At 35.5% G+C, this 16,057-nt stretch overlaps 3 protein-coding genes across 5 annotated transcripts; 1 reads left to right on the top strand and 2 right to left on the bottom strand.

The window, feature by feature from the left end:
- Nucleotides 1-1,563: 1,563 nt before the first annotated feature.
- Nucleotides 1,564-5,290, bottom strand: LOC140889856 (uncharacterized). The gene is made up of 5 exons (XM_073297589.1): nucleotides 4,631-5,290; nucleotides 3,368-3,618; nucleotides 2,985-3,276; nucleotides 2,481-2,633; nucleotides 1,564-2,335 (listed from the first exon to the last, which is right to left on the bottom strand). Exons 1-5 carry the CDS (start codon nucleotides 5,000-5,002, stop codon nucleotides 1,949-1,951), a joined length of 1,455 nt encoding a protein of 484 aa, XP_073153690.1. The 5' UTR covers nucleotides 5,003-5,290; the 3' UTR covers nucleotides 1,564-1,948.
- Nucleotides 5,291-5,768: 478 nt separating this feature from the next.
- Nucleotides 5,769-8,906, bottom strand: LOC140891635 (iron-sulfur protein required for NADH dehydrogenase, mitochondrial). Its single transcript, XM_073300225.1, has 8 exons — nucleotides 8,764-8,906; nucleotides 8,543-8,675; nucleotides 7,928-8,050; nucleotides 7,319-7,416; nucleotides 7,049-7,175; nucleotides 6,758-6,843; nucleotides 6,371-6,496; nucleotides 5,769-6,187 (listed from the first exon to the last, which is right to left on the bottom strand). Exons 1-8 carry the CDS (start codon nucleotides 8,788-8,790, stop codon nucleotides 6,017-6,019), a joined length of 891 nt encoding a protein of 296 aa, XP_073156326.1. The 5' UTR covers nucleotides 8,791-8,906; the 3' UTR covers nucleotides 5,769-6,016.
- A 2,073-nt stretch (nucleotides 8,907-10,979) lies between these two features.
- LOC140891553 (probable myosin-binding protein 4) lies at nucleotides 10,980-14,732 on the top strand. Of its 3 annotated transcripts, none has more exons than XM_073300105.1 (4): nucleotides 10,980-11,064; nucleotides 11,409-12,651; nucleotides 12,783-14,100; nucleotides 14,318-14,732. In XM_073300105.1, the coding sequence occupies exons 2-3, from the start codon at nucleotides 11,532-11,534 to the stop codon at nucleotides 14,066-14,068; spliced, it is 2,406 nt and encodes an 801-aa protein (XP_073156206.1). In that variant the 5' UTR covers nucleotides 10,980-11,064; nucleotides 11,409-11,531; the 3' UTR covers nucleotides 14,069-14,100; nucleotides 14,318-14,732. The 3 variants fall into 3 exon arrangements, with proteins under 3 accessions (XP_073156206.1, XP_073156205.1, XP_073156204.1); XM_073300104.1 differs by having other exon boundaries at nucleotides 14,204-14,732; XM_073300103.1 differs by having other exon boundaries at nucleotides 12,783-14,732.
- Nucleotides 14,733-16,057: the final 1,325 nt, after the last annotated feature.

The following is a 16,057-nucleotide window of genomic DNA, read 5'->3' as shown; positions in this document are numbered from 1 at the left end:
CTTGAGCTGAAAACCTAGTAATTACTAATCTACCACAAGGAATGACAGGACATCGATATTTCGAACTATTTGTTGATGCCTTGTACCAAGAATTTTTAGGAGTTTCTAATAATGATGCTAATTTGGTAGCTAAGAACATAGAACAAAATAGAGCAATCTTTATTTTAGATAATATTAAATTATGCAATTTATGTTACTTAGAAGAATTTATTTGTGATTATGAAACAAACTATTATCAATTAATAGATGCTGATAAAAAGAAACATTATAAACTAAGTATCTTTAATAAGATATCTAATATACCTATAAACAGTAAAGATGAATTCTTAACTAGTCCTTATGCTAAAACTTTTGGAGGAGCTATTAAATTCATCAAAGACATAATAACAAAGAAATGTCATGAAGTAACTTTAAATAAAAGAATCTCTAAATCCTACAAACAAAACAATAAACTTTGTTGTGACAAAATGGAATTCACAGTAAAAGAATACGGTTGCAAAACAAACATGTTACACAAATATATAAAACGACAGAAACAGAATAAATTTAATAAACCTTATAAATCTTTTTAAGAAATTTAAAATTTTTTTTTTCAGAAAACCTTATAAAAGAAAATTTTATAAAAAGTTTGATAACAAAAAACCACCTTGCCCAAAGGGTAAAGGAAAGAATTGCACATGTTGGTTGTGCAATGAAGAAGGACATTATGCGAATGAATGTCCAAAACGAAACGAAAAAAAAAATAAAATTAAACTTCTTGAAGAAATATATACTATTGGATTCTATCTCGTAGAAACAATTGAATTTTGATCCGACGATGAAAATATTTATTATCTTGATGAATCAAGTGAATCAGATTTTGAATCCGATTCCACATTTGATAATTCAAGAAATAATAATGATTAAAATAACGACAAGGGAATTTTCGGAAAGACAAATATAGGAAGTAAATTGAAAGTTAGTTTGATTTATGTAGTTATCTACAAGTTGCCCAAAAAAAAATATGGACACTTTATTATTTAAGTCCATATTTTAAATTAAATTATCTTCTAGATAGATGATTTGATTTTGAAAAAGGAAGCCGACTATTTATTGTGAACTTGTGATGTGTTCTTTTTCTTCACCTAAAAATCAGTAGTCTCCTCAACTTAATTATAGTTATTTACAGCGAATCCAATTCCATCTCCAACAAGATTTGCTGGGTTATCCACTATTTATTTAATTTTCCTTTGATAATAATAACATGGATCATATGATCATATCTTTTGTTTTAATAATTCTAACCAATAATAATAATAACAACTCTAAAACATAAGAGGAACAAGAAACGAAAAACAAGTACAAATGTCATTGTTTCCCAACAAATTCATTTATTCATTATATAAAGCACACGCTCGTTTTGGACCGAGTCAAATTGGGTGTGCATCCCTTTAAAAATTAGATAATCTAATTGTTGGAAAAATTGGATTTTATTACTTGGGCCGATAGCTTACTTGCCTCGATACGCATATTTAAAACAAAAGAGATGACCTTTTCGAAAAAAAACAAAAGAGATGACAAAAATAAGGTGTAACATGCAAGAACCCTTCAAATTGGATAATTAATTTATCTAAATCACAGGCATAAGTTTACAAATTATCTAAACCGTATCATTTAAAGTTTTAAATAAAATAGAAACAACCTACAGTGCTCTTGGAACTGGATACTTCAAAAATCTGGACAGGTTAACATCTTCCATTACCTGGTGAGATAGAATACTATAGTACAAGAAGAATTTGATGCACCCTTCTATTGAATACCGAACGGCGCTGTCGAAAATCAAGCGGACAAAATCGGTCGAAGCTGTGGTCTTTTTACCTTCTTCATAAGTGAAAATTCCTGATTTACCCCCACCATGTAGCTCAGATAGCTGTCCAGGTTGTACTTAAATTTAAGAGGAAGGTTTTAATCAACATGCTCCAACCTGCTTTGTCTGTGAGGATTGAAGCTTAGGTAGGAGTTCACAGACGGCCTTCTGCAAGGAAGCGCGTTTGAGCCATTTGTTGCTTCCATTCACGACCATTTTCGTGAGCAGTGTTATTTCCTCTGCGCCAGAATGTTCCTCAAGCAATTCGTCCCAAAATTGGTCGTCTTCGTTGAGGTTGAATTCCCTCAAGATTTCCATCACTTGATTTGTTTTTGCGACGTTTCTGCCAGCACCACAACCCATAGCAGTTGCAGCGCCCACCGCATTAGCAATTGTCAATGTACATATCAAAGGTAATTTGTGAATGTATCCAAATGCAATTGCGGCCACGAAACTGTCTCCACACCCAACTGTGTCAATGACATTCACCTGTTCAAATATTGAAGAGATCGGGATCACCAAAGCATGATATATACCAGAACTCCAAAAAAAAAAAAACGACAAGAACTCGAAGAGACGGAATAGGGAAGACAAGAATAAGCGAGGGAAAACTGTGTCATGTATACAGTGAAACCTTGAAAGCAGGGGAACAAGATATACTTGAAGTGGTGATTAGGATTGAACCATTCGAGCCCATTTTTATTACCACCCACTTTGTGCGAATTCCTTTCCGAAGCAACTCTTGTCCCGCTAAAATTGGGTCTTTGGAGCCAGTCAATGATTCAGCCTAGGTACATATTTATTACCGGTCATAGTTAATAGATCAAACAACAGTTCAACACGAAAGAAAGAAAATAAGGAGAATAAGGAGACAACTTCTGTGAGAAATATTGCACATGAGGAGTAGAAACAAAAGCTGTGGAACAAGTCCAATAAACGATATAATTTAGAGCTTGAAATAACACAAAACCACGAACAAAAGAGCTGCATCAACTCCATATAGCACTTAGCAAGAATAATGGCAAGTCTACGGTCCTTAATTGAATTGTAAAATGATGAGTTCAAATAGTTAGAATTGACACATTGATCTGGAAATTATAATGATGTATGTGGAGTAATTATATATCAAAATTCGCACCTCTTCAGAAGTTAATAGAAGAACATCACTCATTCTTAAGTACTTATCAAGGGCCAGTTGTTCTTCAGGCGTTCCGACAACCAGGGACTTTCCTCGTGGTCCAGGGTCAAAAAAGATCGACGTTCCCACTTCAACAGCATAATCCAAAGCAGACATGAGCAGTCGAGGGGAAAGTTCATCAAACCCATAACCGTTGCAGAAAATGATCTTGGACCTTCTTATCGCCTTCTTTGCTCCAGAGGACAAATTGCTCATCCAACTAAATGCAGGCTCGTCACTAAAATCTGCTCGACTGAAAAGAAATTGGAAGTTCCTTCACTGAATAGAATCTATCATGTTAATCAAATGGACAACAGCTCAACATTCTTGACTGATTGTTATACCTGCAAAAACCATGCCTCTGCCAGGGGTCCACCAAAACCCAGCATTGAAGAGTCTCGTAGGCTGCATGTAGACTATCGATGACATCATTCTGCTCATTCATACCAACCATAGTGATTCCTTCATCATGAAGCACATCTAAGAGGAAACGGCCATAGATTTCATCACCAACATGACCGATGGAAACAACTTGAAGACCTAATCTAGCTGCAGCCACAGCCACATTGCAATTGCCACCAGCCTCCCAGTATCGCTATCAATTGAACTTTATAATCAATATCCCAAATGCTGACGACTTAAGTATTTTTGAATGAAACTTAAAAATAGAAGAGAAGATGAATGGATAAAAATAAAGGAAAACCCTAATTGTTGGAAGGAAGATCAAGATTTGCAACTATTTGGTCGCTAGCTAACACAAGTTCCATATTGCAAGTACTTATCAACAGCTCTAGAAAGATGAGACTCAGCACAGTAAACAGTTAACTTGTTCAAATAATGTAAATACAACAACATAACTCAGTCTGAGATTGATACAATAAACCTTTTATGTCATCCCCATGTCGAACATCCAGAAATTAGAACCTCTTAACTTCTAAAGCATAGGTAAGGGGCTTCCTATTTGGAGAATCCCATACTTTTCCCAGCATGCCTCTTTTAACTACTGCTATCAGAAACACAATTTAATGGTAGTTAAAGGAGTAGTATCTGTTTCTTGATTATAGTTGCCACCCTTTAAATAAGATTGAATTGTAATAGGTACCATCATCTGCAACTAGGTTATTTCCCTGATATGTGCTAACCTTTTAATAATCAAAGTTGACGTCCTAAAAGTTGCTCATGAATAAATAATAGCATGTTTCCACTCCTTACAAATAATAATATCTAAGACGAGATGATTATAGCAAGTGTTTGGGAAGCTCCAAGATCAGCTCTTTCCGATCTAGTCCTAACCTTTTCCACTCAACTAAGTATGAAATCTTGATTTCATATAAATCTATTATATATATATATATATAATTATACAGACACACACATATATATGTATATCTGAGGAAAAATATCATTAAGTCCTGTGATTACAGAGTTTCATCAGTATTGTTCAACAAAATAATACCGTAGTACTTAATACCTATAATGAAATTAAAAATTCAAGCTTGATGCAAGCATCAAATGGTCACAGCTTCAAATTTATATTTATGACTAAGAACTAACCAAAAAATCTTAAAGATGAGCTACTCTATGAAAATTTAGATATATGATAGAACCTTATCGGGAGGCAACTTGGATAATTCTTCCATGTAAGCTTTACGTTCATCCAATGGTTTCGGAGGCAGTTTCGGGACATTGAGCACAATATCAACACATAGATTCCCCAGTGTAGCCACATCAATTTCCTTCACCCCAAGGCCTATAATCCTCTCATCCTCGACAGAACCATTTCCGTAGCTGAAGTAACTAGGACGGCGCCATTTGTGAACCGGTAACCCAATTCCCTTGCATTTCAAAAACGAATGACAATAATAACCGAAACCCTCCCCCGCCGAAGTGGGATTTAATCTAGGGTTCTGGAGGGAATTTGGGAGTGAAGAAAAAGGTACATAATTGGTATTAAGAGACAAGGCGACGTGATTATGCATCCAGAATTGGGTTCCTGTAAAACGCAAGATGTGATCGCAAAGAATAACCGTGTCTTGTTTGACGGAATGCTTGTGAGAAAATGGGAACGAAAATCAAAGGGAATTTCAAGTTGAAGTTGAAAGAGGAAAGCAAAGATGTTTGGGGAATATATTCAAAAGTGTCGTTCCAGCTCCACCATTGCTGAAGCTAGAAAGCTTCGATTCTCCTCTCAGAATCTGTGAGACCAAATTATTGATAAGGTTCGATCCTGAGAAATTAAGAAAATAGTAGGTAGTGATCGTGTTTTAATGGAATAAAAGGGATTGATGTTTAAAAAATAATTTTGCCCACAATAAAATTCAATTTATTCTACTCAATTGTAAAATTGAACCAAATTCTACTCAAACCCAAAATGAAAAATTCGACCCAATTTAATGAAAAATTCGACCCAATCTAAAACCCAAATCCCAATTATAAAAATTTGGACTCAAGATGAAATATTTTCCCAATGATGAAAAACTAGACCTGAAAAATTCGACCCAAACTTACCAGAAAACTTGACCTAAGAGTTATTTTTTGTTATATTTTCTTTTTGTCACGTAAACCACACTGATCAAGTCACGTGCGACAGGTTAATCCAAGAAAATGTCGACAAGAGAAATCGAATTCCTAATATTTGTCATATCTTTATCACCTTCACCAACTTGGACCACGATTTGGACCCTATATTTTCTTTTTGTCAAACATAAAGCAATTAGCCGGAGATAGTAAACCACACTGGGCAGATGTTGTAGTCTCGGATTTTTATTTTTATTTTTACTTTTATTTATTTTTTTTATCGAGACTGCAAAGTTCAAGTGATGATTATGCAAACCAGCATTTTACAAATTTTCAAACTAATTTCCAAGAATACAAAATTTTGCCTGCATATGTAATGCACAGGCATATACAGTAGCACGCCAATACCATGTCTTACAAAACAGAGTGTAAGGTCTGGGGCCATGGAGATTGTTGAAGTCAACTAGCTGCGTCTCTTATATGTTAATTTCCGGCCTCGAGAATGGCTCTTCGGTCAGTTCTTTCAGTCCGCTGACAATTTTATGAGCCAAGTCAAAATAGGCTTGCGATGTAGAAGAATCGGGACTGGATATTACAACAGGAACACCTTCATCGGAACCGCTTCTGATTCCCATCTCCAACGGTATCTACGAAGCCGATTGATTCAACAGGTCAAACACATTTACTTTGATGTGTATAATGATTATTAACATGCTCTGGTGCATGCTTCCACTTTGCATATTTGTTATATTTTATATCGAGTTTAGGAAGAGAATTGGGGACGGGATAGGCATGTGGAGTACAGGTCAAACAGTATATGGAAACAATACCTCACCAAGAAACTTCAAACCCATTTCATGTGCCGTTTTTCGAGCCCCGCCCTTGCCAAAAATATAGTGAGGTTCACTGCAGTTTGGACATCGAAAGTAGCTCATGTTCTCAACGATTCCTAAAATCTGTAAGAACAACAGTGACTCGAGAATAAATTATGATTCAAATTAATAGAAGCGACGGTTAAAAATTGAACTGCACATTAGATTGCTGGACTTGTTCGTGGAAGTAATCTGCCCATCTATTACTTCAAACCATTATGATAAGCATACAGAATTCCCCAGTTTGGCAGTCTCTCAGACTTAGGAAAAATCGTAAGCTTGCAGTCGGGTTCTCTCAAGAAGCATGCAAAATACAAGCTACTATAGCTCGAGAAACAATCATACCGGCACATTGACTTTGGAGAACATTCTGACACCTCTTCGAGCATCAATTAACGCAACATCTTGTGGTGTTGAAACAATTAGTGATCCTGCAACCAATCCAGATGATCCTAAGTATAGATGTTTGAAAAGAAGTTAACATAACAAGAGAACGATATCCAACATGTGATATTCACATCATATAAATCATTACGATGAAATGTTAAGTGACCCTTGTTTCAAAACTTGGCCACAAAGTGCTTCAAAGCAAAAGTTTTAGGTCGAATCTCGAAAATAACTCTTTCAAGTCTTAACCTGATAATTGCAATCTCTGGGAGATGGATATCTGGGCATCACCAGTGCCAGGGGGCATGTCCACCACAAGAATATCGAGGATCCCCCAATCAACTCCCCTTGTCATCTGTTCTAGTGCTTTCATTACCTGAAGGAATTGAGTGTGTTTAAAATTGCTTATAAGGTTTAGTACCAATCCGAGAAACAAACATGTTATTCCTCACCGGCGGCCCTCTCTAACCAATCGGAAACACAACAAAAGACACTATAGGTCACATTTGCGAGGCCTACCATAGGACCTCTCCACACAATTGCCTCCCCTTCGGCCACAAGAGATCCCATTGACATGCACTTGACCCCGTAGTTTTCAATTGGGATCATTTTCTTATCTGTAAAGATGCACGATCATAAAATATTACCATCAATTACAAAAACACGGAAGTACATAATAGCACTTCCGGGTAACTAATGCTTCAAAGACAGCACAATCCCACACACATCAGGATTAAGAACATTATGAGAGGAGCTGGCTTAAAATTTCTAAATAAAAAAAATAAGTGCAGCAAATAAACATGTAAAGAACATGAGAGTCAAGCATAAATATATGTCCTCTAACAAGAATTTATATTCACTCGCTCAATGATTCAATTTGATATGAAAATTATACAAAGTAAGAGCTTCTCGGTTCGATCACACACACAAGATGCTAAAATTTTAATTGAAAAACTTTTAGAAACTGTGTAACAAGATTGGTTGAAGAGTGAAAGCGGGCTTGTTATGCCAGCAATTGAAAATGCCATTAAACTAGCTACCAAAAAGGTTCTATTGCTTCCATCCCACTTATTGCTTATCTTGCAACAGGTAAAAGAGAACTAAACATCTAGGAGATTGAAGTACCACCTGAACTCACTTCAGGCTTTCCATGGAGTTTCATCATTGTTGGAATTGACGGCCCATACACATCAGCATCCAGCAAACCAACTTTGAGCTGACACTTACGTGCAAGCGAAACCGCCAAATTAACTACAAATGTACCACATGAATTAAATAATATAATGGCAACGTTAACAGACAAATTAACTCACTCGCCACAAATGCGCAGAGAAGGGGCAAACCCATAAAATCTATCAAGCTGAGCCAATGGACCATTTCTTATTTCAAAGGGGGCAAGATACGAGCTTTAAGAACAATTATAAGTAAAAATTCAAAATTTCCTCTGTATAGGACGGGAGGCAAACCAAACCCAACAAGCTAACTTGCTGTGCTGATTTCTCTTATGGAATCATCGGACTTCTGCTGGATTCCTGAACATCCTGGTACTCAGGGCCTAGGCAGCATGTAGGAATGACCGCCACAGCAATATATAAAAGCCATATTACCTTATTTATCGCAAACCATGCTTCAGACAAAAGTAAAACCAACAAGAATCACTTAATATACACCTACTGCAGAAAAACAATGAAGAGGAGAAGGGGCAAAAGAAAACGATTGAAGAAAAAAATGGTCCTGAAGTACCAGCAGTGGTGGACTTTCCAACGCCGCCTTTGCCAGAAGCGACAGCAATAATGTCTTTAATCCCTTCGATCTTCAGACTTTGTAAATGGGATCCTTTCGCACCAAGAACAGCAAAACCCCTGATGCCCCCGAGCTTGAAAATTGAGACAAACACCCAATGCCGATCAGTTTTGAACACAAGAAAAACGAGAAATGGGATTCAAAAAGTGAAAATCACGTACAGTAAGGTTTCTTGGTAATCGGCTCATGGGTTTTGATAAATTTTCTGTAATAAAATCCCGAGACACCGAGCAGAATCAGCAACCATGCTCCAATCTTCGGAAGTGGCGGATCAAGATCGTCGATGGTGCAAGAAATAGTTCAACTGTTCAAATGTTATTGGGCTGTTGATCACAAAGAAAACATGGCTCAGTTAGAAGATTAGAAAAGCCCTATAAGATCTTGTTACAAAATCAGCCCAAATGTTTACAAGATGGCATTTAATAACTTTAGCCCACACTGTTTGGGCCCATAAATGAAGCCGTAGTGCTTTTTACAGGATATTATTATTAGCCAGTGTATCGAAATATTTTTAAAATGAATATGATCTTCTTATAAAATTTTCGAAATATTTTTAAAAATGAATATAATTTTTTTATAAAATTATGTGCAATTATGAGTTTTTATTTAAAAAAAATTAAAAAATTATAAATTAAAGTTCATAATCACTTTCTTAAACATTTTCAATTACTACTTTAGTTATTTATGTTTGGTCAACTTTTATAACCAATGTTCAAATGCACTCAAATATATTAGGGCCGATCATTTTCAAAATAAAAAAGTTGACCAAGCCTAGATAACTAAGTAACATTTTTTTATTCGAATTCAAGTATTCCATCAAGCTAATTCGAGTTTGATTAGATTTTTCTTGTATTTTAAATTTTAGTACAATTTTAATAATATCTAGATGCATATTTGATTTCTGCTTAAACAAAAATATTGATCGAGCCTAACTTGAATGAGTTCGAGTAAGAGTAATATTTTATAAACAGCTGCACATTCTCACGTCATTAAAAACAAAAAAAAAGTCATATTTTATGAATTTTAAACTCTAGTAGGATCATGAGACAAACTTGATTAGAAATATAAAAATAATCACATAATTTCACTTTTTGGGACATAATCACCCTTCACAAATCATGATCACACGTCTCCCACATCTAATCAAACGTGTTCACGAATTTATCAGTAGCAAAATAAATAAATAAATAAATAAATAATATGTTGTATAATATTGCCAATTGACTGATTAAAAGCTTTCGACCATGTATATATTATTAAGCAAAATAAAAAAAGTTTTCCAACCATATATATATTGAGAAAATTTCTTTTTTTATTTTTTTGTTGGGTAAATTGGTACTTATAATTTTCTGAACTGGGAAAAGTCTACTTATGATGACAATCACTTTGATATCTTTATTAATTGTTATTATAATGTTTTAGAATTCATCAAATATGACCAATTATTCGACATACATCATGCGCATGCTTAAGTGTTAACATTATATGTTTATAAAACTCATATTCATCGTCAATTTTTAGGAAATTATATTTTAGTTGATATATTCAAAATTAACTAAAACATAAAACGTAGAATTATTCTACAAAACAAAAGGTTATCATCAATTCATCATCATCTATCTATTGGTATTTTAAACAAAACAATATCAAACCGACTATTTTGGTGTGTCATGTGACATTTCAACTTATTTACTAGATTGCATGTCCCTATTTCACATTGTCTTTAAACAAAAAATTAAAAATTGTTGTGTGTGTGTGTGTGTTTTTTAATCAATATATCACCTCATATTTAAAATAATAATATCTTGAAGACAGTACATTTAGTGACATATCATAAATACCTTAATAATAGTAGTAGTAGTAGTGATAACAAGTTTCTTGTTAGTCGGTCAGATCTATATTTACAGTAAAAAAAATATTTTAGTATAAAAACGGAATGAATCGCGTTTCACAAAATTGTACACGATCTCGTATGAAATTTTGTATAAAAAATGTATGGCTAGAAAAATCTTACACCCATGCAACAGATTTTTATTATATGCCAATTCTCGTAATCTAACAATAATAATCCAAGAAATTTACTTGATTTCTCAGCCACAATTATAAATTTATAGCCGTAAATAAATAAATTTAAACTGTGGAATAAAAATTATAATTATAAAATAAAGAAACGTAGGATGACGTAACAAGGATTATTTGCTTACAAGGTCAGAGCCTGGGAAATCCGAAATTCAGTTGGTTTCAACGGTCAGTTATTTCCGGGACAACGATCCCACCAATTTTTTTTTTTGGGTCTCTTTTTTAAATTTTATTTTCCATTTTCTTGCATAATTAATGGTTGCATAATCATTTTCATGGCAGATTATTACAATTAGCAATCACACCCATTTTCATCATATTTTCATATCCTTTTCATGCTTCTCTCTCTTTTCCCTTCATCAGTCTTGCATCAACAAACACTGGTACCTACGCATCTTGCGATTCACGCTTGCAATGTGTTTGTTTTGTTGATGTTATTTTGATTCAATAAATGGGTTTTTTTTTACATGATTGGTTGATCAAAATTTAGGGTTCTTTTTCTTTTTTTTTTTTTTTAATTCTTGATTGAAATCGGGATCATGATGAATATGTATGTGAATTTATGAATCATGGGTTTGAGTGTGCTTTGATTCTTATGCCTTTTAGATGATACTGGGTTGCAATTTTTCTTGAGACCAAAAGTTTTCGTGGTTGGCTTTTAATGATTTTTTTTAGCTTTCTGATTGCTGTTTGATTTAATTTATTTTCGTTGTTTTTAATGCCGCAGATTGCTGTCGATGTTTGATGTTTTCCTGTGGAAGGGTCTTTAATATTTTCTAAGTTAAGGAAGAGTGAGAAGCAATTTGGGATTTGATTTATGTGAATGTTGGGGATCATACTCTGGTAATTAATGGCTGCTGAGGTTCTATCTGTGAAAAAGAGGAAATCCCCTGGATTCATGACTCTATTGTCATCCGCAGCTTGTGAATGGTTCTTGATGTTTTTGCTATTCGTGGACGCGGCGTTTTCATATTTGCTCACAAAATTTGCTCATTACTGTGAGCTCAAAACTCCCTGTCCGTTATGCTCGAGGCTCAATCTTGTTCCATGGAAAAAGAAACCAGAAAACTATTGGAGTTTAGTATGCAGAAACCACAGAGAAGAGATGTCATCTCTAGTGCCTTGTTCTGTACACAATAATCTTGCCGATGTTAATGGGATGTGTGAAGAATGTTTTTTGCCAATTATTATGCAGCAAAAATCTAATTCTGATACATATAGGTTGTTGGTTGGTAAGCTGTGGGTTGATGTAGAACGATCCATTCTCCAAAACTTAATGCTGAATAAGGGTACACGATTTGGCTCTTCAGGGCGTAGGACGTGTTCTTGCTGCAACAAGATATGGAGAGCTAAATCTAATGCTGAAAGATTACTCGGGCTTTCTCCAGTTAGTACTGGGGCTTCTAAAGCCAATTTGAAGCCTCCTTTGCCTCGTGTGCCAGGTCGTAGTCGTTTTAGTCGTAGGGATAGCATGAAGAGGTTAAGAGAGAAATTCTCAGGGCCAATGATGCAACATTCTGCTTTAGGAAATAGTGTCGACACGCTGTCTCACGTGGGCTATACGAAGCTGAAAATCTCCTCTGATTCTGAGTCTGAGGTCGTATTCTCAGAGGATGATGAAGAAGGAAATGCGAGTTGTCGCTGTAAAATTGAAAGGAAACCAGACTATAATGCTCAATCCAGCTTAAAAGGTCCACCTGTAACACAGGATGAGAAAGTGAAACCTTCGTTTCTTGATCTACCAAATCTGCTGGATTTGAGTGATGATAAGAATTTCAGTTCTTTATCAGTAGATACATTCATAGAACACGGTCTCAGAGAGCTTAACTGGGCAGAAGCTTACAATAAACCAAGCGCATTCGTGACACCGGAGCTAGCTACATTAGACAACAGTTCCCAACCACTTGGTGTTGGAAAAGATTCTTTAGATGTGCCTGCAGAGACTTCTAACGCCTCGTCGTTTCTCAAGGGTAAGCTCTCGATCTTAACGTATTTTAAAAGCATACATATCATCCATCTACGCAAGAAATGACTCGGGAGATAACAAACATGATCATTATAGCATCTGTGGTTGATTTAACAAGTGAATTTGAATTTGCAGAATTAAATGACGACGAAAGCAGGGAAAAAGGGACTACATCTATGGTGAAGCATATAGAAGCTGTTGCAGGAATTTCTTCAGACGATGCTCATTCATCAGAGTCAAATAAAAAGAACATGACCGATGTTTCGACTCACATAATGGAAAATAGAGAGTTATCAAGCGTGCAACCGGTTGAGCCAATCAAAGCCCGTGACTCTGCTAAAAGCGAAGAAGAAGAAGAAGAAGAAGATACGAAGTCCCTAAAACAAGATTCTACATCTGATGCAGGCTTGTCTTCGAAGGATGGAAGTCCTAGAGCTCATAATGAACACACTGAATTTAGAAAACCCGAGGATTCCTCTTATCAGGCAAATGAGAGCAACCAACATGATTATTTGGAGGGAACCGGTGGTGACGATATTGAAGGTAAAAGTATGCTTGATCGACTAAAACAACAGGTTGAGCAGGATAAAGTCTACGTGAATTCTTTATACAAGGAATTGGAGGAAGAAAGAAACGCTGCTGCGGTTGCAGCAAATGAAGCCATGGCCATGATTACCAGACTACAGGAGGAGAAAGCGTCACTTCGCATGGAGGCGTTGCAATACTTAAGAATGATGGAGGAACAAGCAGAGTATGATGTGGAGGCGCTGGATAGAGCCAACAATGTTATTGCTGAAAAGGAGAAGGAATTGCAGGACTTTGAAGCGGAGTTAGAATTCTACAGAAACAACTTTGGTGATGAATCATTAGGAGCCAGTAAAGAAAATAATCCTGGCACTTCTAGTGATTCGAGATCTTATAATAATATTAAAAAGAGCATTAATGGAACATGTAACCCAGCCATGGATGGTTCAGCCTCGCAATTTGTGGATGAAAAACACTACATCTTGCAATGTTTGAAGAAGTTGGAGAAAAAGATCCATCAAGCTCAAAATGGTGAAGAGATGGAAAACGAGGTTGGGAATCTTCCTCGTACCGGAGAGGCATCAATAAGTCGAGAAAATGAAGATAATGGTTCATGTGAACAAAAGAACGTGTATCCTTCAAATGGGAATCCAGATCGTGCCAAGGAGAATGATTTTGTTCCAGGGAAAAGAGCGAAACCATTAGAAACCGGCGCCTCCGCTTTTGAGAAGGAAATTGCAGAACTTCACCAGAGGTTGGATGCACTTGAGACTGACCGAGATTTCCTCAAGCATGCATCTAACTTGCTTCATAATGGAAAGGATGGATTGAATCTAATTCTTGAAATATCTCATCAGCTACAAGAGTTGAGACAAGTTGAATTCAATAAAAGATGACTTTTAATCCTCTGAGGCTTCTCATTTGCAGAGTAACAACTTCCTAACCATGACTGATTTTTTGAGTTAATACATTTTCAATCCCGTGACTGGAAAAATTATTGTTACTCCATGAAAACTGTGTTCTTGAATCAGCTGCATTCGACTCAAAATCATGGTGCATATTCTGTGAAACACTGGAAAGAAAGTAGCTGATATTGACAGGGATATTGAGATATAAATTACATGTATCTCTTTTTCACTTTCCAGTTTCCAAAATCTTGAATACATGGGATGAAAACAGAGTAACGGAGGGGAGCAATCCACATGATCCAAACATGAAGACGGCGGTGAAGATCGATGAAACTGATCAGGTGTCTGCCTAATGTGACTGTGATTTACGGGTTTGCTCCATGTATAGTTTTTCCAGAAGTGGAAGAAAGGTTGCTTGAAGGATGGAACATACAGAATTAAATACTCATGGATTCCATTTTCTTTATTTGATTTTTTTGGTTCATTTGAATTAAAATGAGCATAGGTTGGGAGTTGATGTTTTGTTCTTTTCAATTTGGGTAATGCCTTTGATGTGCATTGCTGTGTATCAGTGTATGTCTTGTTGGTTATAGTGCAGGTATTAGTTCTGACATGCTTTTTATTTTATACAAAGTGTAAGAATCAACTGAAGTTTTAGCTCACATATATGATAGTAGAGTTTCTACGATACGGTTTTACGCATCTATATCCATGAGATGAGTCGACCAATCTATATTTAAATGAAAATAATATTTTTGATATAAAATTTGATTTTTTTTGTGGATCAAATACGAAATTTATCTCAGTAAATTGACTTGACTCGTGACACCGTCTCATAAAAGTTTAATTTTGTGATTTTTTATTTTATTTTTTTGTTTTACCAAGCTGCGTTGCTCTTCATGACTCATGAGATACTTTTTTTTTTGAAAAAAAGAAAAAAGAAAAAAAAAAAAAGGGCTATTTGGTCAAGTATAAACGTGTTGCATGGATTCAACGCAAATATTTTATGCGACTGCGGTAAACATATTCCGCAAACCAAGGAAGCAAATAAAATAACTTGGACCAATTTTTCCTTCTTTGTTTTTTTTTCTTCGGTTCTTGATTTTTAATTTCCTTTTTATTGAGTTATAAATATTTTTCTTTTAATTAGGAAATCGGTCTTTAATTTTTTCGAATTTCAGTCTACATTGAATATTGAACAAATTTAAATTTTGGTTACCCTGCGAAATACGACACCTTCGGACTCTCCATAAGTTTTGGATACACTTATCCTACAAATGAAAATGATCAAGTTATTGGACAAAGATGGAGCTATATATGATGATTTACAAGACGAAAAGTTTTGAAACAAATATCCTATTCAATCGATCAATGAAAACGTATTACTTTACGGTTTCAATTTTTATATTTATCGAGTGAGGCTAGGAAATAACCCAACTTGTACAATTGGACGAAAGACAATCATTTTCTCCCCCAAAAAATAAAAAAGAAGAGACCATGGTTCATGAACTGAACAAGACAATGAAAATACAAAATTATTGGAAGGCAGTACATGTAAGCTATTTGTCACAAACATAGTCATATTTTTTCCAGGATAAACATCATCAATTACCCGCTCGCGGCCGAGGCGGAGCAGCGACTAGTCTGCATCAGCACGGCGGCCCCCGGGGCATCCATGTGCAGGCGTTAGGCGACGGTGTTCGAGCTAGACGTCGGCCCTCTGAGGGCTGTAATAAAAGATTTTGTCCCTTCAGATCTTCCCTAGCAAGAATTCGAGCAGCTTCGTACGATTTCATGCTGAGTACTAAGATGATCAATCCCATTATAAATAAGAACCATTTTCCAGTAACCTTCATCTTGATTTTTCTTCAAACAAAATAAATGAATACAATATTTTGTTTATTGTAAACTAAATGTTCGTCATAATATGGTGTGCAGTGTGCTTGTTGTGTATATATAGTACGCGCGTACTGGTGG

Source organism: Henckelia pumila, chromosome 3 (genome assembly GCF_033568475.1).
Source record: "Henckelia pumila isolate YLH828 chromosome 3, ASM3356847v2, whole genome shotgun sequence".
NCBI classification, from domain to species: Eukaryota; Viridiplantae; Streptophyta; class Magnoliopsida; order Lamiales; family Gesneriaceae; genus Henckelia; species Henckelia pumila.
The sequence above is the reverse complement of the archived record's forward strand: the minus strand, read 5'-3'. Positions and strand labels throughout refer to the sequence as shown.